The 22,840-nt window shown below is 36.6% G+C and overlaps 1 protein-coding gene across 9 annotated transcripts in view; it reads right to left on the bottom strand.

Annotated features, from left to right (window-relative positions):
• Positions 1-16,313, bottom strand: part of UBE2D3 (ubiquitin conjugating enzyme E2 D3) — a 31,194-nt gene extending 14,881 nt beyond the window's left edge. For 5 of the 9 annotated variants that reach the window (XM_079154715.1, XM_079154721.1, XM_079154722.1 and 2 more), the window contains exons 1-2: positions 15,101-15,260; positions 14,162-14,316 (exon numbers count right to left, since the gene is read on the bottom strand). In XM_079154715.1, the coding sequence (XP_079010841.1) occupies positions 14,162-14,185 (24 nt within the window). In that variant the 5' untranslated portion in view covers positions 14,186-14,316; positions 15,101-15,260. The other 4 variants (XM_079154719.1, XM_079154720.1, XM_079154717.1 and 1 more) reach the window with 4 other exon arrangements.
• Between the last annotated feature and the right edge of the window lie 6,527 nt (positions 16,314-22,840).

Below are 22,840 nucleotides of genomic sequence, written 5' to 3'. Positions count from 1 at the left end.
ATAATCTCAGCAACTAAGGAGGCTAAGGCAGAAGTATCCCAAGTTTGAGGCCAGCCTAGGCAACTGAATGAGACCCTGCCTCAAAATAAAATATAAAAAGGGTTGGGGATGTAGCCAGTGGTAGAATACCCCTGGGTTCAATCCCCACTACCAAACAAAAACAATTTTATCGTCAATCTATTATAATGCAAATTTAACAAGAAAGATAAAATTCTGTTTTAAATTTAGATGGAACACAATGTTGTGGTAAAAATAATAGTCTTTTAAATTAAGAAATTTCAAAGGCAGAAATATTCTTGGGATTAAATGTGGTATATACCAATCAAAAGAAATGCAATGCTTGCCTAAATTTCACCATTTAAGAAAATACATACATTGAGTACTCTAAAAATGTGTGAAAATCTAATGCTGAATATAAATCCTACCAGTATTACTTATTTTCATCTGGGTTTCAGAAATAAAGTTTCAGTTGTTTGAAGAACTCCTATACAAACTGATAAAAGGCTCCATCCATTCTGGCACTGACTTTAGGGGGAGATAAACTAATTTTCTAAATTTTGTTTACATTTTTTCAAGAGCTGTCGGCAATCTTTAATATAGACACTCAATAAACTTGAGTGGTATAGAAAAAAAAAATCCCACTTTTAAGCATTTAGCAAATTGGAATAATTGAAGACAAGCTGAAAACTGCAAGATGTTCTAAAATTTTCCTTACAAAACTGAGGAACTAAATAAAAGGCCCAATAGAATACTAGCCTGTAACTGCTTTAAATATTTCGATTTATGGGAATATTCTATTGTTGGAGTTCTTGTTTTAACTGGTTAAGTTTGTATTCGGTACCAGTATGGAATAAATTAAGATGGCTTACAATACCGAAATTCAAACTTGGTGAAACATTGATAAGACTAAAAACTCTGCCAAAGAAACTCTTCAAGGATGATCAGGGTAAGATTAACTCCATTAAAAATTTTTTTTTACTTGGGAAGCTAAGGCAGAAGGACCCCAAGTTCTAGGCAAGTCTCAGCAACTTACTGAGACCCAGTCTCAATTTAAAAATAAAAAAGGTAGGGATGTAGTTTAGTGGCAAAGTATCATAGGGTTCAATCCCCAGTACCAAACTAACAAACGAAAACTAACCCAACCAATGCAGTAGACAAGCAAGAATAATTGTCCTAATACATTTGCTAATTCACTTCTGAAACATCACACAACTGCTTATAAAGTAACCAAACAATGAGAAACCCCAAGATTCTCAATCTTAAAATGGGGAATATCAGGGCAGCCTTTTATTCTCGACAAGTTAATATACTCTCAAAATGTTCAATTAAAAAAATGAAGAAAAATCATTCTAAATACTTCTAAATTCTGATCGGTAGAAATTATCGAAATTCATCTAAGATTTAAAAAACTCTTTTTAGAAGAAACTATAAATGCTTTTCACTTTCAAAAAATCTTTTATGCACTAAAAACAAAATAGTAAATAAGAGCCAAACCTTTACAGATTGATTAACTCTTTATGTGAAATGTTTGGGAATCAGAAGTGTTTTGATTTCAGATTTGTGAACATTTGCATACACATAAGACATTCTGGGAATGGGTCCCAAGTCTGAACATGAAATTCATTTACCTTTCATATATACTTTATATACAAAACTTGTGGGTATTTTATATAGTATTAGTGATATCTACATTTTGACCATAACCTATTATGCGAGATTGGGTGTGGAAATGTCCACTTGTGCCATCATGTGGTACTCAAAAAGTTGGATTTTAGAGCACTTCAAATTTCTAATGCTTGGGGTTGGAGTTGTGGCTCAAGTGGTAGAGCACTTGCCTAGCCTGTGTGAGGCACTGGGTTTAATCCTCAGCACCGCATAAAAATGAGTGAATAAAATAAGAGTTCATTGACAACTAAAGAAATATTTTTTAAAAAAATTGTAATGCTTAACCTGCACCAGAAAAGCACTCCCCCCCAGCTATCTATTCTTCAACACATGAGTTTTTTATAGGCTTTAGATAGCGTCACATAGAAATCATCTGCCAATTCCATGATCATTCAAACTTCTATTACAATGGAAATCTATTTTTTTTTTTTTTTTTTTGCAGTGCTGGGGATCAAATCCAGGGCCTTGTGCTTGCAAGGCAAGCACTCTACCGACTGAGCTATCTCCCCAGCCCTGGAAATCTATTTTAATATCATCTACAAACATCCTAACATCTACAAAGTCATACACTTTGTTGTAGGTTAAAAATCAAGCCCAGCCTGATAAGAACATAGAATTTTACCATGTTCCAAAACTTATAAGTTGTATTGTTAAATTGGGGACAAAATCAGAAACTACAAAGACTTGGGCAGCCTAGTTCTCTCTTTGAGACGCATATGAAAAACAAAGTCCATTTTAAGGTTAAAAAGTTATTTCCAAACTACATGATTCCCCTTTCCCAAATAAATATCAAGGATAAAAATACAAATTTCAAAGCACTGTACCAAAATCCCAATGTATCTTATATATACATTGCTAATACTAAAAAATAGCATTATGAAATAAAGACGTGAGTATGTTTCCCACCACATAGTAGTATCAGTTTGAAGTCTCACTTTTAAACTAACTCAGGATCACTTAAAGCACTGACTTAGTATGTAACACATTTAACAAACAGACCATCTTAAAAGGCAAGATTTCCTGGGTAGGGCTCTCAATTAACTCCTTTATTAAACAAGAGCAAAAACTGATTTGTAAACAGACTACATACAATAGCCACAACTCATTTAAATCTTTGGGACATGTGATAAATTGTTAGGTTTAGTTGTCTAAAATGCCTGATAAGCCATCTAAATGCATATTACTGAAATCCGTGTGAAAACAGTTGACATTATTCAAGTTCTTACATTTATCTACCAAATTACCTGCTTAATAAGCATGTTTTGAACAATAAAAAAAAAAAAATGGTTGAAATATCTAAAGAAAAACATTTAGTAAATTTTAAAAGAATTTAATGATGGCTTGGCCTAAACAAAAGACCCAAAAAAGATTTCATCTATATAAATACTAAAGGTCAGAAAAGTATAAAGCTAACCTAAATATATCATCACATTATTGAAAGTCATACATTTGAATTAAGAATCCTAGAAAATTATTAAAGAAATGATTTTTGTCGTTGTTTTTGTGGTGCTGAGGATGAACTCAGGGCCTGTGCATGTGAGGTAAGCACTTTACCAACTGAGTTATATCCCCAGCCCAAGAAATGATTTTCTTACACACTGAAATTTATGATGAATAAACATTTAAGTTAAATTATCATTCCTTTAGAATAAAAGTATAATCTCAGGTAGTTAATGCTTAATTTAAGCTCTCTATTCCCGTAATTTTAGGCTCATTATTTTCTAAATGCCAAATCATTTCTAAGTGCCTTATTTTCCAAATTCTCTATGTCCCAAGACATCTCTGAAGTAATAAAGAAGTAAAATTAAGTCAATAAACATATACTTTAAATTCAATATAGAAAAATAACTGAGGTAAAAAAATGTACTAAGAATCAAAGCAAGATGTCTTTTAAATATAAAAATGTTTTGGATTTCACCATTTTTCTTTCTTGCCTTTTAAATAGTGGCCGATGCTAATACAATCATGCACCAGCACTTACCTTTGAGATATCAAATAGTTTTCATGACATTATTATGCCCAGAGAATAAGCAGAGGGGAAAAAAAAGGAAGGAATAGAGTAAGTCATTACAAGTGTTCTTCTTTATAGTTTTTCCCTTTTTTCAAATGTGATATAGTACTGGGTGACTGGTCAGTCACCATTAACCAATTATTTGGACATGACAAACCAAAGAATTTTATATTCTCAGCTTTGGTGAGTAAAGTCTGGAAAGTAAAGTCTGGACAAAATTAGTCTTTTGTTCATCTCTGCCCATGATTTTCCAAATAAGATTTGGAAGGGACACTTTTCCTTCTATAATCTGGAGTTCTAAGGATGTCATCAAAGCAACAGCAGACATATACCCTGGATCTACATGGTGAAGCCAAAAGCCATAGAAAAAAGGGTTCCTACAGCTAATCCTTTGGACCATTCTAAGTTTACCTCTAATAAATCTTATTTAATCTGGGTCATATCAAGAAGGGGGGAAAATGAAGCAGGAAAGACCCTAAGAAAAGTGCTACCTGGCACCCTTTACCAAGTATGCAGATCTATTTTAACTCACAACAACAATGTAATGTTTGAGTACTGCTGGAAAACATGGAAGAAATAAAAATGAAGCAAAGTCTCAAAATTTAATTAGGAGGAACAAGAAATCAGGCATCTTGTTTCTGTCATAAATACTAAAAGGTTAATTTAATTCCACTTCTGAAATAAAAAGTGCAATATTAAGCTATGAGCTAAAATTTTGCCATCAAATCACTTATTAATTCATATGAACACTGCCTTTTGGGTGCCAAGCATGTTAAGTATGAATAATGAACACCTTATCTCCTCAAATAAACTAAGTTAAACAAAGTCAGCATACTCCCCCCCACCCCAGCAAAAAAAAAGCACATATATACATCAACCTACAAGCTTAAAATAAAAGGCATTCAAATGTATTGTAAATCCTGAAAAGGCAACCATTAACTTTGCCTGGTTTAAAACAGTTGACATTTCAGCTGGGTTGTGATAGAAAGAAGGCGCCTATCTTCAAAGTGAAAAAAGAAAAAGCAGCATTAAGTTGAGAAAGTGAAGTCGGGTATGAAAGAACAGATTGTAAAACCCTGTGTGAAGAACAAGTATTGTAGTCTAATAAACCACAGATACAGAATACAGTAAGGGAATGGCTAGACAGGTTGATTAGGGCTGATTTTTTAAAAAAGTATTTTGTATCAAAGACTATTCCAAAAGGAAACAGAAGCCACTAATACTTTAATAAGCAGAAATAAGACAATGGGGTTTGTATTTTTAATGTCCTGGCAATAGTACACCCGAAGTCGTCTTTTTTAACTTTTAAAGTAAGTCATTCTAAAAGCACCTATGTAGAAGTTTGATCTAAAATTTACCATTTTTACTACACTTCCTTTACATTTTAAAGCTACAGAAATGAGGTTTTCTAAAGTAACTCAGATTATTCTTGAGAAAGGGAAAGACAGGCAAACTCAATTTCTAGGGGGTGGGAGTTGTGGTACTGAGGATTTAAACCCAGAACTTTAAACAGGCCAGGCAAGCATTCTACCACTGAACTATCCTAGCACTTTCTCCCCTTATATTTTATTTTGAGACAGGGTCTAAATTGCCCATCCTAGCTTCAAATCTGAGGTCTTTGCTGCTTTAGTCTCAGTTTTACATTATGGTCATTTGAAAGGAGGAAAGAAACAGTTGAGTTCACCTGTAGGACACACTGCTTCAGTAGAACAACATGTAATACATACTAGACAACTTGGAAAATAGGACTGTTTCCAAAAGGCTCCCTTCTCCATAGACTGTCCACACGCTGAAGACATATTAAAGAATCTAATACAGTATTTGGCGAACCGGAGGGAAAAAACCCTTCAAGTAAAACAACCCAAATTTCTATTACTCAGTGAATATTCCAGATTAACTATTCACTGTTATTCTGTATCCACTTTATTGAGTGCAGTGCTACCTATTTTTCAAGTTACATGGCCTTTAAAAGAAAGTCAACTGAGAAAACAATTATTCCACTGTTCAAAAGAAAACTGAGGAACTTGAGAACAATTCCCAATGAAGCACCAAATCAAATAACTTTTTAAAGTAATGTTGCTTATGATTTTCACCTTACAAAAAGACATTAGAGCCTAAAAATTTCAAAGGCTTAGTAACAAAACAATTCACAAAATCTGAAGACTTGAAATTGTCAGCTCATTGTTCCCAGTAGAGGGTGAGTGGCAAGGTCCAGAAAGAACAGCTCTCACATGGCACCCATAAAATTTTCATATTTTGCTGATCACCACTCCTCACAAGGGGAACAGCATTATTCAGATGAGGTCTTTGCTAACTATTAAGACCACTCAAAATTAGTGGGGAGATTAACCAATACTAGTAGTTAATGTCTTTCATCTTGAAGGAACACTAAAATGGATCAACGAAACACAACTAGGGTACAATGCTAAGAAACTGTACTGCTCTTAAGAAAAGAAAATGAAAATTCTTTCCCCACAATGTTCTTGTTTAGAGAAAATTTCTCATTTTAGGATCAGCTTAGTCTGAACTGCTTCTCAAATTTTCTGCAAAACTGGATATAAGAATCCAGCCCATTTTTTCCACTGGAAAAATGTTATCTCTTTCCCCTTAAAAACCTGAATGATTTAAAGGAAGTCATAAACCACTCCACCTTTTTCTAATCTAGATAAGACCCTCAAAGCTCTCATGTGGTCTTAGTTCACCTCAATAGATTCACAAATCTGAATTGTCTGCCTATTTCCTGAAGACCTGGTAGGCAGCATGACAAAAACCAAGACTGGATTCAGCAGATTTGTTCACCAAGGAAATTTCTTTTACAGGCAACCAACAGGTACAACTTAAGACAGTTTGAGTATTCTCATGTGGACATGTATGTTTTTAACAGTAATGGATTTCATATGTTTTATTCTAAAAACATTTCTTTTGTAGGATTTTCATGAGAAAGAGTAAACAATTTAGAGGAAAAGCTTTCCTGTGATTATGATGGGATACAAGATCTCTTTGATTTCTGGAAGTAAAATATAAACAGGCTGACAGATACTCAACTAGAAGTCTAAATATAACACTTTGTTTTGTGTTTCTCTATTTTTCTATATCTCCCTTATTCAATGATGGGTGGCACTAGCAGTTATGTGATCAACTATAGACCATAATAGCAGACCAAGCTATTGAAAATACTAAAGTCCATCCTGGTCAATTTAGTAAGGCTCTCTCTTTAAAAAAAGAGAGGAGGAGGAAAAAAAAATGACCCCATCTTCAAAGAGCTTAGTAATTGGACATAGAAGAATTACTTGTAAATACTGAAGCTGTAAAGCAGTCAGCCATGTTAGGTAAACCTTTACTAAAACTTAATACCTGTACTGAGGTACTGAGTTACTTGAGCATTTATACTTACTTTCAATAATAAACAATACTTGTGAAATCAACATAACCAAAAGGTATTTATGAAAACCAAGTTTCTATCATCAACCCTGCTACTCAAATATAATTCTGCAAATAATATTCTCCATAAGGTCCTATCATTTCCTCAAAGGTTGTCAAAATTTAAATGGTATAGTTACAGTGAATGACTAAGTTCATGGACTCTACCCCTAAATAATTATTGCCAGGGTGTTCCACAGTCATTTGTTATCCTAAATCTATGCCATCCATCTTGCACTTCATCAAATGAGGTCATGCAGATTTCCCATCAGTCCTCTTACCATTACTGAAAATTAATCCTTTTTTCTTTTTTTGCAGGGGGTACCAGGGAATGAACCCAGGCTCATTCAACCACTGGGTCACATCCCCAGCCCTTTTTTGTATTTTATTTAGAGACAGGACCTCACTAAGTTGCTGAGACTGGCTTTGAACTTGTGATCCTCCTGCTTCAGTCTCCCAAGCACTGGGATTACAGATGTACACAATAATCTCTTATATTTTACAAAAGGAATTATTTTTTCAGAACTAAATGTGACTTGACTTAAAGGTAACTTTTCTAACTGATTCAGTACTATGAAAACGGCCCTTACCTCAAACCTTTATTAAGCAACACTCTCTGGGTACTGGATGAGATGAGGGTATGATATGAGAACAAGGTGGAACACACACTATGGTAAACAAATTTTGAAGTTGGAGAATATATACTCAGCCAGCTGTCCAGCAGGCAATAAATGCCATAACTGAGACAGGCATAATGACATACACCCATAATCCCAGAGAATCAGGAGGCTGAGACAGAGAATCCCAAGTTTGAGAACAGCATCAGCAACTTAGGAGGCCCTAAGTAAATACAATAAGACACTGTCTCAAAACAAAAAAATAAAATAAAACAAAAGGGCTTGGGATGTAATTTAGTGGAACTCTGGGTTCAATCCTCAGTATCAAAAATCAAACTCTTCATATAGAGACCAAATTTACCATAATTTTTATTAACTTTAATTAAATTTTTTTGTATCATACAGACATAAATGTGCAGGAAGGATGACTTCTCAGAAATGTACGGTTACCAGCAGTTATTTCAAGAGGATACTTAGCAAAGTTTTTAAGATATGAACAAATTCTCTATAACTCCAGACTTCAGAATCACAAGATATAGTCCCTTTAAAATCTATTTTATTTGTAATTTCTGAGAAATCCTGAAAGTTTCTTTCATCCTAGGGCTTAACAGTTTCTGCAATGTCTCATTACATCACTGACAAGGCATTAACTTCCTGTTTACTTCTAATTATAGGTGGGATGAATGCTTGTTCATTAGACAAGGTACCAAGAATGGCTTGAATGAATACTACTATAATTTTCTTTAGATCACCCTGAAGGTAAGTCACTTTAGATTATTCAAGCTGGGCCTGGTGGAATGCATTTGCAGTCCCAGTAAGGGAGGATTGTGTGAACCCAGGAATTCAAGGTCAGCTGGAGTAAACATAGAAGACCTGTCTTCAATTAAAAAAATAAAAATAAAAAAATAAAAATAATAAAAGTCTTTTTAAAGCATTATCTGGACTGGACCAAGACAGAGTGGAAGTTAGGTTCTAAGCTTTACTCCTTAAAACCAAATAAAGCCCCAGCACCCAAAAACAAAAACAAAAACAAACACACACACACACACAAAAACAAACAAAGCACTTCATGGACATGAAAAAATAAAAATTAGCAGTTTAGTGTTAGAAAATACCCTAATAGTACATTAGCCATATTATAGAAAGGTTAGGATAATGTGAGTAAACACTCTGAAAACAAGTTGACAAAGAAATTATGAATCACAAATGAGAACTCAAAGGTTAAATAGGACAAATTCAAGTATGAAAAGTGTTGAAAATTTCTGAATGACACAAAGTAAAATTAAGATGAAAGTATAGTTGGGAGACAGAAGTCATGTTTGAACAAGGTATAAAAATACTTCACTAAAATCCCAGCAGTTCGGGAGGCTGAAGCAGGAGGATCACAAGTTCAAAGCCAGTCTCAGCGACTTAGCAAGGCCCTAAGTAACTCAGTGAGACCATGTCTCTAAAATAATATACAAAAAAAGGCTGGGTATGTGGCCCAGTGGTTACCAAGCATCCCTGGGTTCAATCCTTCATACTACAGAAAAACAACTTCACTGAACGCCCCCCCTCCCCCCAACAAGGCCAAGGATGCAGTTCTGAAAATAAATCTTATCTAATAAGGTAAACTGCTTAGTAAGACATTAATGTATCCATTAATTACACTATTCAGTTCTGATGTTAGATCATTGCTATGGCAGGAAGACCAAATCAAGACCACAAAATTTCCAGTTAGAGAATAAAAACAGTCGGGGCTGGGGATATAGTTCAGTTGGCAAAGTGCTTGCCTACTAGGCACAAGGCCCTGGGTTCAATCCCCAGCAGCACAAAAAAATAAATATGTAAATAAATAAAAAAACAAAAAGTCAAATTTTGTCAATTTAAAAACACTGGTTTGTTTGGCAAGGGGAGCCACGTATGAAGAAAAGCCCCAGAGCAACAATGACAAAAGCAGTACAGCACTTTAGATAAACCTATCTTTAGTGATAGGCAAACCTGATGTGAATATCAAAATTCCCCTTAACTTCTAACATTTCTAACAGACTTATATTCTTGAAAGCTAAATTGTAGAAAGTTTGTTTTCTCCAAAAAGATTCTCCTAGGTAATGAGTCTCCCTCATTTTTCATCTCATCGGACTAGATTATTGTGCCTAACACTGATTAGTCATCAGGCCCCAGTTAAGTATTGATCAGATTATTATCCCCTATAACTGGGATTCTTATCCAAAGAGGGGCTTCAGCATCACCTAGAGATCATTTCAAAATTACTTGTTTCCAGAGCAAATGATTCAGTTAAGCCCAAGACACCATGCAGCTACTCTTTAAAAACAGCATTCTGAAATAAAAATCCAACTGTTAAAACCCTCACATACAAAAGTCGGCCTTTGTATACACTAAGTTGCTATTTAAAAACAAGTACAAAAGTCAATCTAAGATTTAAGAATTTGAACATTTTTATCTGAATTAGGTATCTAGTTTCATCTTCAACAGAAAGCTATCACAGCAAAATGCTTTCGAAAATCAAGAAGTGACTTATCTTGGATAACAAGTGGCACCTGATCCTAGAATTGACATAATACAGTTTTTCCCAATGCTAGCAAGAGTATTCAACTTTACATCTATGTGATTAATAAAAACTAGATTTAACAGCAGATGAGCCACAAGAATGAAAGTATATAGTGTCAGTCACCATTTTTCACATTAAATGCTGAGGTTATTATATAATCAGCATCCCTCAGTCACACACCTATCCTGCATAGTAAGCCAGCTGTAAAACCACCTTAGGACATAAAAGAAACATTCTCAAGACTCCAAGTGTATCCAGTTTATAGACGGTCGAGGAGAAAAAGTATATTTTGCTTACCTTAAGATGCCTCTAACACTTAACTGGCACAAGGAATTTTCTAGCCCTTAAAGAATTAAACTCACTCCTTTCATATATTCTTAACTCACCAATTAGTTATAACCTAAGAATAGTGAATTCCCAGTTATTTAAATATCAAGTGGGTCAAAGAGGAGAAGCTTACTTCAGGTAGAGTATCTGATTTGAATCTGTTACTTACAAGCTATGTAACTAGATAAGTAACTTAACCTTTCTGTGTCTGTTACCTCATTCATAAAATGGAGTTAATACTCAAAGGATTTAGAAAGTGTTTGATATGTAGTAAAGGCTATGTTATGACTTAGCTATTATGAGTAGCAGATAAATGCAAAGAAAACCTTTTAAAATGACAAAACCTAACAGGTGATTTACACTGTGGTTAAGAGAACACTCTGGAACCAGATGACCTGAGTTCTATTCCAATTCTGCCACATATGAAACTAGGTGTTTTGTTCCCCTTAACTTCTGTGCCCTAGTTTTCTGATTTCAAAATAGACACAAATGACTCTACTTCCTACACTTGTTTTAAATTAGTTAATACAAGTTGTTTCAAGTAGTTATAACACTGTAAATAAAATGAGTTTTCTTTTAGGTTTGGTACACGTTAGATTTTAGGTATAGTTCTCAAATACCCTCAAAACATATGTACTGCAGTCATTTTATTTAATGGGAGTGGTAAAATTACTTATGGCCCCCAAAACCAATCATTTTGGAATTCCACTTTTTTTGATTTTTGACATTTAATAGCCCTATTTAAGACCACAATACAGGTTGGTACACATATAAATAACAAAAAACAAAGGGTAAGATTATTTGATCAGTTGGTCATAACAAAAAACCAAACTGAAGGAAAACAATTTAAATTCTATAGCTTGATCAAACAAACTACTAAAGGTTTAAAAGTATTCCAATAATACTCATTTCAATAAAATTTTAGCGAAGAATATAGAATGTAGACATATCTTAATATCCGTCTTGAGGGATTTCAGATACAAGTAAATTTAAAATAGGTGAAGACACACACAAAATCATACTGATACCAATGGTTAACCTGACTCAAGAGGATCGTTAAAAGAAAAAGCAACCCCTTTCTAACTGCCCCCTTGCTAAAACTATTTGGACCTGGGAATATTTCTTTTAAAGCTTTACATGTGGTATACGTAACCATAACCACAAACAAGTTAAAATTTTCTGCAGGTTGGATCAACCATGTTCCAGAAACACTGGTTCTCCAATCTGGAAAGTGTTTTTATTTCAAGACTCAGTCTTATATAATTCTTTAAAATAATCAGAACAGGAAATAACCTGGTATTAACTAAGACTGCTAGACTAGAAATCAAAGTTCTTTAGTTTAAAAAAAACAAAAAACCCCCGTTTCTGTGGGTTACACATTGATATTAAAGAGGCAATAATAACTTTAGTAACTATAGAGTGACATGTGTCAGAGGCTTGTTCAAAGCCACACAGTAACCCATGTCAAAAATATCTAGAAACTTGATTTGTTTTCACTGCTGGCATCCCAGTTTCTACAACAGTGCCTGGGAACGTATTAATCACACAAGGATTTACTGTTAATATATAACAAATACCCATCTAATAAAGATATATGGATAAATCTGTTCTGAGCTAGAATTCTAATTGAAGCATTTCTCCTCAAAGTTCACTCTCAACCATTATGTTATTGCCTCTCTAGTTTTTAAAATCATTAAAGTAGTGTCACAGCAGCTGGGTATCACCTGTAAAAGAAAAAAAATCAATGAGACCTTCCTTCAAAGGGGATAAAAAGCTATGAATCTGAGATTATTCCACACTGTAGTGGCCTGAATGAATTCCCACAGATAAAAGGTTTTGCTTTGTCTACATCATGTATAACCAGAAGAATGACAAATTATACTCCATTATATATGATGTATCAAAGTGCATTCTACTGCCATGTATAACTAATTAAAACAAAAATTTTTAAAGATTTTGATTTGTACTGAATGTTCTCTGTATTAAGTATGTTGTAAAATAAAACTATGATCCTATGTGATGCTTTCCCTCTGGTCACAGAAAAGCAGTTATTATTTAAAAGTAACCTTTAAAGTCTTAAATCCTAAAAAGGTTTTCTTCCTCTTTTGCTATCACCTCAAAAACCACAGGTATTCTGCATCAACCCATAGTGACAATACAATTTCAGCATTAGTATCTTAAGAGTGAAGATTTAAAACTTTCATCTTTCATAAAACACCAGTTTTGCCAAACTCCAAAGTTATATTTAGTAAATGCAAATTAAGCAGCACCCGGCCTGTTTTAGTAAAGTCCTTGACATTCCTTCTATAGAATTTTCTTTATAAAGTATCCTATCAAAACCAGAGTTTTTAACCTACAATCTCCCCTTGTCTCCTATTTTCTAGTAAGGCTGAAATTAATCCATGACATTTTTTTCAAGTTAGCTGTAAATACTCCACCCTCCTTGATTGTGCAAGAACCCAATACAGCACATACACAAGTTACACAAAAGGGAAATACAGTCCAAGAGTTTTAACTTTAATAAATTTCAAGCAATGGGTCTTAGAGCAGGGTCCAATCCGATATAAAATTTAACACTTAACAAAGAATATTATCTCATATTATTACGAAAGGAGATGCCGGAAAGGGCCTGAACCAGTTAACGCAGCCGCCATCTTAAAATGCGGGACAGAAGTTAGAGCAAGAAAATGAGACTAAACCACCGGAGGTGGAGGTTCCGCTCACCCCCAGAGCTTCGAGAAATTCTAGTCTTTTTCCAACTCAGATCGATAATTTACTATCAAACCACATTTCAAGTAGCGAAACAATCCTTCTCAAGGGTATTATTAAATGGGCCGAGGCAAAAACAGGTACACCTAGTTTTCCTTTACTGCCATCCCACCCGACCACCCCCTTCCCAAGCCGAAAGAAAAAAGGAGCATCCAGAAGGCTTTTACATCAGTTCCCGGTGCCTCGGAAAATTAGCTTCGGGTGCAAGCAGCAACTACAAAACATAGGAAGTGGCAACACTGTGTCTCCTCCCAACCCCACTCATTCTTGTGTAACCTGCCCAGAGTCGACCAAGTTTCTGACTGGACTCATTCACTTCAGCAGACCAGAGTTCCATCCTGACCCTCAGAGGAAAGTTCGGGACCCGCAGATTTCTTCATTTTTCTGAGTTTCTATCTTTTCTTTTCCCCTCGAGAAAGTCTACAGCCTTTATCTTAGAACTAAAATAAATTTTGAAGAACCAAGAATACGAAGCATCGTGACATCTGCTGGAACGTCTCTCCGCAATTCCAACCCCTAACCCGGACTCTAGAGTAGAAAATCGGGGCGCCTCAAGTCCCTCTACCTCACTCACAGCACGGATTCCAATGAGACACAGAACACATCGCTTGCCACAAATGTTCTGTACCCCAATCTCAAACCTCCTTTCATAAAGCCTATCTTCGTTTTCCATCTCCCAGCGAAAGAAGTGACCCACGAGGTATTTTCAGAGTTATACTTCCCTCCACCCCCACGATTTCCTCCGGGCCCAAGTCTTCCTTTCCTCCCACGATCCCGTTCCTTTCAGTCCCAACAATATACCTTATTAATCCGTTTCAGCGCCATAGTCTGTGCTTTTCGTCTGGCTCCTCACTATCTCGGTGTGTGCTCAAAGGTCCGGCCAAAACTCTTGATTATCCGGGCGGCGGGGAAGGATTGTCTCTTCGTCTCACACCGGCTGTGCCAGACACAGGCGCCTTTTTGCAAAAACGGAGCAGATCAGCACTTGCACTGGCCCCGGAGAGACCCTGATGAATCCAGGTCCCTTAAAACGGTCGCGATCCGGGGTGGGTGGGGTGGCAAAGCCACCAACAGCCTCTATGCCGTGCTTCGGAGCGAAGTGGGGGCGAGGGTGACGGGAAAAACGGAGGGGTGGCTACAAGTTTAACTTCCCGGCCTCGCCAAAGGAAGAGACCCGGGTGGGAGAGGAGGAAGCGTAGGAGAAAGGGGTGGGTGCGGGGCAGGGTCCGGAGCCCAGCAGAGGAGGAGCCGGGGCCTAGTCGGCGCTATGCCGGCGTCACTAGGGCAAAGAAAGGCAAGGGGGGAGGGGGAAACAGGAGTCTCCGGACTGACGCCGAGCTTCTTTCGGTTTCGGCTCGAAGGTTTGGCCGGGGTAGAAAAGGAAATAAAGGAATAGACTTGATGTGTGTTCCTCTCCCCGAAGCTACAGCTATTCAGTGTCGCCCCTGACGCCACCGTACACTCCGCCTTCCAGCGCGCTCCCGCGCGCGCCCGCCCAGCCACCACCACCGCCACGCGCCCGTGCTGTCCCTGAAGCTCCGGCTTAGGCGCGAGGACGCGCCCATTCCCCCTCCCCTTTAAGCAGAAGAGGCCCCGGTTTTTCCAGCCTCCCCACCCTACCCCACCCAACCCAACAGGCTGGCCACTCAAGCCACCCAGTGCCCGTATTTCCCCTCTTACCCGGCCGGCCAGGGGGCCGGCCTCCCTTCCCTTCCCCTAGCTGTCCACACCCACGCGTACAGAGGGGCCGGGGCCTCCCTCAAGCTGCGGCCTCGGCCTCCTCCCCGCGCGGCAGCTGGTGCCTCCCCGGCCCTACGGGGCTCACGCGCACGACACAGCCACAAGATGTCCGCTCTGACGGAACTACTGCCAGATGCCACGCTCCGCCCCTCCCCCCTCCTCCTGCCTCTTCACCGCCGCGTATCAGTCCGCCAACGCCGCCGTCGCGAGCACAGGATGAATCTAAGGGTGAAGGGGAACGGTTTACTTCCCACGTCCGGGGCCGAACGAATCTGTGCCACCCCCTTTTCCTTCTTCTTTTCGGAACAGCCCCTTCTTACTAAACGGATCGGAGGTTGGACTGGGAGGGCGGGGGACGGAGGCGGGTCATGGGCTGGAGGGGGGGTGGACGAGTGGCGGAAACCCTTAGACTGAGAGAAGCATCGAGAACCGGAAGGAGACCATGGCAGGAAGGTAATGAAAGCGGCAGCTGCGCGGTGGAGCCCCACGCCCCTCCCAACCGCGTCCCCTAGTTTCCTCACTTGGTATTGAGGAGGCGGATCTCGCGAGAACCTCGTGGCCGGCTAACCGGAGCTGCAGCTCTGCAATGACTTAAGGGCAGTTTTGTGCGCTCTTCCTGACTGGGGCCCGCCCCCAAATCACAAATTATCGCGAGATGCTCTTGGACGCCGGCTCGAACAGGGACAGGTCGCCGCTGGGGAAGCGCCGCCCCTGAATGCTTATGCTGGTGGGAGGGAGAGGAAATGGAATTCCCCCGACTGATCGGAGCGCGCGCCGACGCATCCTTCGCTCACGCGCCCAATCAGGAATGTGCGGTGGGAGGTACCAGGGATTAACTAGTAGACACTTTTAGTCAAGGTTGATCGGGGTTTCTCAGGTTCCGGTGGAACAGGTGAACGGCATTTACTATTTTCTGCTCTCGTGGGCCGGCTAACCAGCGAGAGGAGGCGCCCAGCAAAATAGGAACTGTAATTTAAAAAAGACCCAGGCCGACAGCTGATAGCTTTCCCCGGTGCTGAAATTAGTGCATTTCTGACCCCAGGGGCTCCTTACTGAGAAGAGCAGTCTCTTGGATCGACTCCCAGAGTTGGAGCACTTTTGGAATCCTAATTATCAATTGATTAGAGAGGGGAGGATTTAGGGGCGGGCCATTTCTACAATCTGTCGACACCATCGGGCAAGGTTTTTGGGTGTGAGAACAGACTTAAATACTTTTTTCCCCCTTTCGGAGCCAGAAAGTGGCGAAACTCCAAAAAAAAAAAAAACAAAAAAAAAAATCAGCGTTTTGGGTTAGAAAAACTCAATACTTAACTGAAATATCGGCGAAAGGCGGTATGTAGATAGCACTGGCCTAGTTTAATCTACTGGGTGTAAGTTATAGAGTGCTTTTACTTTCCAGTGTATCTGCCAGGCAAAAAGTAATTAAGACCTTATCTTTTTAAAGGGGTCTGAGGATATAGTTAAGGAGTAGAGCACTTGCCTAGCGTGCTATGAAGCTCTGGATTTGAGCCCCAAACCCCCCCAAATTTATATGTATATATATATATATATATATATGCACACACACATAATATATGACACATAGATTTATATGTATGTATATATATTATATATATATATATATATATATAAAGGTTTCTGCTTAAAGCTTTCTAACACTCCTCAATGACCCCACTTACAAAGTGGAATCTTAAAAAGGATTATATGGAAAAATACACCTGTTTTAAAAACATACTCATTTAAAAAAAAACTATTGCAGAAACTAATAAAAACCTAACAGTGTTAAATGGTTTAATATACTGTTCAAGTGACCATATAGCGTCACTAGAGCAATTAGTGACAGTGTTTCTCAAACTAATGTCAATAGAAGTCACCTGGCGTTTTGTTCAAAATGCAGTTTTTGTTAGTAGGGGTTGGAGCCTGAGATTATGCATCTCTAACAATCTCCCAGGTGTTGCAGATCCCCCCTCCCGTTTTGAACCATTCCTAAATGGCAAATCACGGAAGTGCTCCAGTCACGGCCTACTGGAGACCTCTGCCCCTTTCCTGGGTTCCTCCTCCTTGAATAATATTTCTATTGTTCTCTCTTCTACTTAGCCAATTACTGTAAAAACTCGAGGTTGGCCTTGAGGGTGGAGAGAGAAACCTAGGTTTAAATTCTTTCTGGTTGCTTCCCATTTGTGTGATACAGGTCTGGTTACTCATCTGTTTCTTCACCGCTAAACTAGATGTAATAATAACAATCCTTTCACATGGAATTATTGTGTGGTTCAGATGTCATAAAGTTGTGAAAGGACCCTAAAGACTTTTCACAGTGTTGTATAAATGTTGTTATTAAGGTAAACATTCATGCATTAACTGCCATTTTGTGAAATAAAAGTATAGTAATAATAATAGATATAGGTAAAATTTATGCAACTTGTACCAGGTATTGTGTTTATTAGCTCCCCTTTACAAACTAAGGCACAAATTAGGTTCCTGTCTTAAATGACAGAAGAATTTTAACTCATGCTTAACTTCAGAATATTTGTTTCATAGAGTAACATGTTTTATGTTTCTACTTTACATGCTACCTGAATCTAACTTATATTTCCTCCTCTTTATTTCATTTTTTCAGAAGCCAGGGTATGAGAATAGTAGGAAACATTCCCATTTACCTAAGGGGAACTCATAACTTCCAGGGAGGTCCATGAGGAAAAGCCTCAGAGAAACCAATTTGTGTTACCTTAATCTAAACAAGCTTCAGTATAAAAATATGATGGAACATTACTGCTGTGGATTAACAGAGCACAGTAGACTGGAACAAATAAGAGGTCAGAGTTCTTAACTTTCTTATGCCTCAAACCACTTTGGCAATCTGATAAAACCATGGGCCATTTTCAGAATAATGTTTTATATGTATAAAATGAAATTCATTGTATTATAAAGGAAAAGGTGGAATACAGTTATCAAAACAAACTTGTGAACATATTCTTTATTAACAGTAAGAAAGATCTAGGGTCTGATGAAGACCAAAATTTTGAAATAATGAGGAATGTAAGTGTTATTTCCAGAGTTTGCAAGAATTGTAATATGATATAAAGTATCTGTACTTTCTATTGGTAATACTGAATTAGGTATAGCTAATATTGTTGGTTGCCTACATTCATAGTTGAAGGAATACAAAATTTTTAGAGATAAGTAAAAGTAAGTTGTAATTTTTTTCTCCACCCAAGCTCACCCCCCCCATACCCTTATTTCTTTCCATGAACTGCATTTGGTTTTTTTGTGTTGTTTTTGTTTTTTTTTTAAAATATTTTCTTTTTTAGTTGTTAAAGGACTTTTTTTTTTTTTTAATTTATTTATACGTAGTGCTGAGAATCAAACCCAGTGCCTCACTCATGCTAGGTGAGTGCTCTACCACTGAACCACAACCCCAGCCCCTCCATGTTTTTTTTTTTTTTTTAATATATATATATTTTTTTAGTTGTCAATGGACCTTTATTTATCTATTTATTTATGTATGGTGCTGAGACTGGAACCCAGTGCCTCACACGTGTCAGGCAAGCACTCTACCGCTTAGCCAAACCCCAGCCCCAAGAACTCCATGTTTAAAAAGCTTAGGTTAAGTCCTGAAAGGTTTGTGAAATTTTAACATACAATTCTAATTGATATTCCTAAACAATAGGGATTCATCAAGAAAAAGTTTAATTACAACCAGTATACTTTAAGAAGATATTAAAGTGTGTGATATGTTTAGACAACAGTTTTATCGCTTTTGTTGATTTTTTTCCCCCTATTTTGGGGTAACTATGAAGGTACTGTGTAGAAAACTAAACTATCCAGAATGATTCATTTCCCATGCATTCTGGGTAACATAGGTTTTATTATATCACATTCCTTAATTACATACCTTTGTAGATAAGATGTGAAAGAATTACAAAATGAAAATCAAGGATGAAAGAAATTCAGATACTGTATACTTAGATTTTTAAATAGATTTTAACAACAGTTGAAGTACTTATATGTGCAGGCTTATTTAATTCATTATCTCATCAGATCCCTGTTATACAGATGGAAACACTCAGAGTTATACAACTAGTAAAGAGTAGAGCCAGATTTTAAATCTAAGTAGTCAGACCTTAAAGCCCACACTCTTAAATCCTAACCTGTTTGATTATTTTTAACTCTTCAACTATTAGCCAATATTAAATTTCCCATTAGTGCAAAACATACCCGCTTGCTACCTCAAATTGTTAATGTTCTCCTTACTATTGCAGGTAAAATTCTACTCAGTGCCTAAAAGGGATTGTCCAAAACTTTCCTTTTTAGCATTAATTACATCCAGTTCTACCATTAAATGAGTAGGATACTAGTTAGGGCTATAAAATAGTTTTTGTTCTACAGAAATTTTTGTCATAATGGAGTTTTGCTCAAAAGATAAAATGTACCCATGCCTTTTCCAGTTCTCCAAACATACTTTCACATTTGCAATCTAAACTTATATTTGGCGTAACATACTAATATATGCACACATGGTGATGCTTTTATAAAATGTTTATATACATACATAGTAACGCCGTGTGTGTGTATTTTTTTCCCCCCAGTACTGGCAATTTAACCCAGAACCTTACAAATGCTCGGAAAGCATTTTACCACTGAGCTACATCTTCACCCTTTTTAATTTTGGCAGTCTCACCATATTACCCAGGCTGAATTTGAACCTTCTTCAGCTTCCCAAGTTGCAGGAATTACAGGCTTGTGCAACTGTGTGCTGCTTCCTAGCAGCTTTTTGATGGCTTAGTTAGAGCAGGCTAGGATTAGCTCAAATTTTTTAAACAGTTCACATATCTAGTGATGTAGAGAACTGACTTCACAGTTGTAAATAAAAATATTTTCATTATTTGATTTCTTTGAATAATATGGTAGAAATGTGTCTATCTGAAAAAAGAAAGGAAAATAATCATGTTTTTGTCTTGCAGTCTGGGATATGCTAAAAATGTTTCTGTTTTAAATACTGAAAGAAACATTTACATTCAGAAATCAGTGAGGTTAAAAAGTACTGAAAAGACAGCTAAACGCAGTCCCCCCTGAGAATGTTATATTAAAGTTTGATAAACTTTCTAATTATAGTAGATCAGATTTTCTTGTATGAATTGACATAAAATATGAGGAAAATATAAAAGATAAAATTATGATGAACTTGGCAAATAACTAATCTGAATAGAAGGTGTGCCGATGTCCTGATATGAGTTCTTCAGTGAGGCCATGTTATAGTAACTTGAGTAGAAGAGTTCATTTAAATGTACTTCTAAATAAAATAGAATTAATGTAGATTAGTAATGTATGTATACTTAATAATGTGTCTATGTTTACTTGTATCTTTGTAAATTTATCATAGAATTTTATAACTTGCCAAGGATGCTGGGTCTAATACAATATATATCCCATTTTATCTGTTTAATTCATTGAAAATGCTGTGGTCCAGACTTCATTATATTCAGAATGCACATTTAGATACTTGTTTGGAATAGGTATTTGGAGCCCACCCAATTATTACTTCATGTTGTTTGCATAAAAAACAAATTAATTTTTATATTTATCAGCCCAAAATCTAATTTTTATTGATGGGGGTTAAGAAAAATGTATATTCATGCTAAGAACATCATTTTTATTTAAATGAATAAGGTTTTTGGCATATAACAAACCATGATCAAGTCTTTGGCATAAAACTAAATTAGCACATTATTTTCATACAAAAACTTACTTTCACTAGTGTTCAGAGTATTCGTAGTCATAATATCCAAAAAGTAGAACAATCCAAATGTCCATCAACTGATGAATGGTTAAAATGTGATATATACATAAGATAGAATAGTGTTAAGGAACAAAATACCCACACATATTACATATATCTTTACACTTGAAAACTTTCTGCTGAATGAAAAAGCAGACACAAAAGGCCACATATTTTATGACTTATGAAATGGTCAGGAGCAGCAAATCCATAGGAGCAGAAGCTGGATATCTTATTGTCAGGAAATAGAAGCAGAGGGAATGGGGAGTGAATGCTAATGAATATAGAGTTATTTGGGGGAAGGTGATGAAAACTTTTAAATTAGATAATAGTGATGGTTGTACACTACTAAAATCCATTGAATTTTATACTTTAGAAGTTAATTTTATGTATATGAATTATCTCAATTAGATGTTTCTCTAAAAAGTAATAAATAAGAATCAAAATATGAAATCAGCGTGGAAGCTTAGTAAATATTTTAAATAGTTCATAATGGTTTTCAGATTACTGATGATAAATGAGATACAGCATGCTTTAATGCTGAAAATGTGAAAAATTTACTTGAGGTTTCTTTTCCTTCAGTAAAACAATGTAATTTTACATTTTATTTTAATAAGAATTGGCTGTTAACAGCCTTTAATTTGGAAATATTTTATCAATATTACTTAATAAAATATAATGACTAAAATTTAACGTTTGTGTTTGTGTGTGCACATGCAAACGCTGGGCATCAAACCCAGGGCCTAGTGTGTGCCAGGTAGTCATTCTACCACTGAGCTACTCCCACTAGTGAAATTAACTTTTAGTTAATAATAGTGTTGTATTTCATTGGATATAAATGTTCAAAACTATGACCAGAAACAGTATATTCAGTTTTGGCATACCCTAAATATAAAAGTTTCCTTAAAAAAGAAAGATGGGGAAGTGCTCATGAAAATCAAAGAGAGATGAATAGAGGAAAGGAACCAAGGGAATGGAGGAGGGGAGGGAAAGGAGAAATACTGGAGAATACTGACCAAATTGTATTGTTATATTGTGTGCATGTACAAATATGTAAAGAAACCCACTATTATGTTTATTTATTTATTTACTTACTTAGAGGTTGATAGACCTTTATTTTATTCATTTATTTATATGTGGTGCTGAGAATTGAACCTAGGGTCTCATACATGCTAGGCAAGTGCTCTACCACTGAGCCACAATCTCAGCCCCTCTTATGTATATTTATAATGCATGAGTAAAAAGATATGGAAGAAAAGGTTTCCTTATAATTTCACATGAAATTAGGTTAAAAATCAGGAAAAATCATCTAAATATTTGGGGGATTGGGTATTTAGCTAAAAATAAGGAATACAAATTAAAATTACTTCTAAATCATAATAAAGATCTTTGATAATGATATCAAAACTCTGGAATAAAGAGATGTGATTTGAACTAGAAGTGATCAGTGTCTTAACCAATATTGGATTTATTACTTAGAAAATTGTGAGAATTCTTCAATAAGATAGTGATGATAACTCTAAAATTTATTACACTTTAAATTAGGCGTGATTATGGCAGTGCTGTACATAGTGATTCTAAAGGATCGATAGTATCTAAATGACTTAAAGGAGCCACTTAGGTAAGGTTTTTAATTTCTGATACAGGCATTCCTTGGTATCCACAGGGAAGTAATTCAGGACACCACCACCCCCCTTACCACCAAAAGCCTTGTACGCTCAAGTGTCTTATATAAAATGGCATATGGCATATTAACTGTACGTAACCTGCCCATGCCCTCCAATGTACTTCAAATTGTCTCCAAATGATGATAATACCTAAGACCATACAAATGCTACAAATAGTTGTTAGATGTAACTGGAGATCATGCTAAGTGAAATAAGCCAGACTCAAAAAGTTAAGGATCACATGTTTTCTCTCATTGAGGAAGCTAGAGCAAAGAAAGGAAAAATGACCAGTGGTGC

This window comes from Sciurus vulgaris, assembly GCF_902686455.1.
Source record: "Sciurus vulgaris genome assembly, chromosome: 9".
NCBI classification, from domain to species: domain Eukaryota; kingdom Metazoa; phylum Chordata; class Mammalia; order Rodentia; family Sciuridae; genus Sciurus; species Sciurus vulgaris.
The sequence above is the reverse complement of the archived record's forward strand: the minus strand, read 5'-3'. Positions and strand labels throughout refer to the sequence as shown.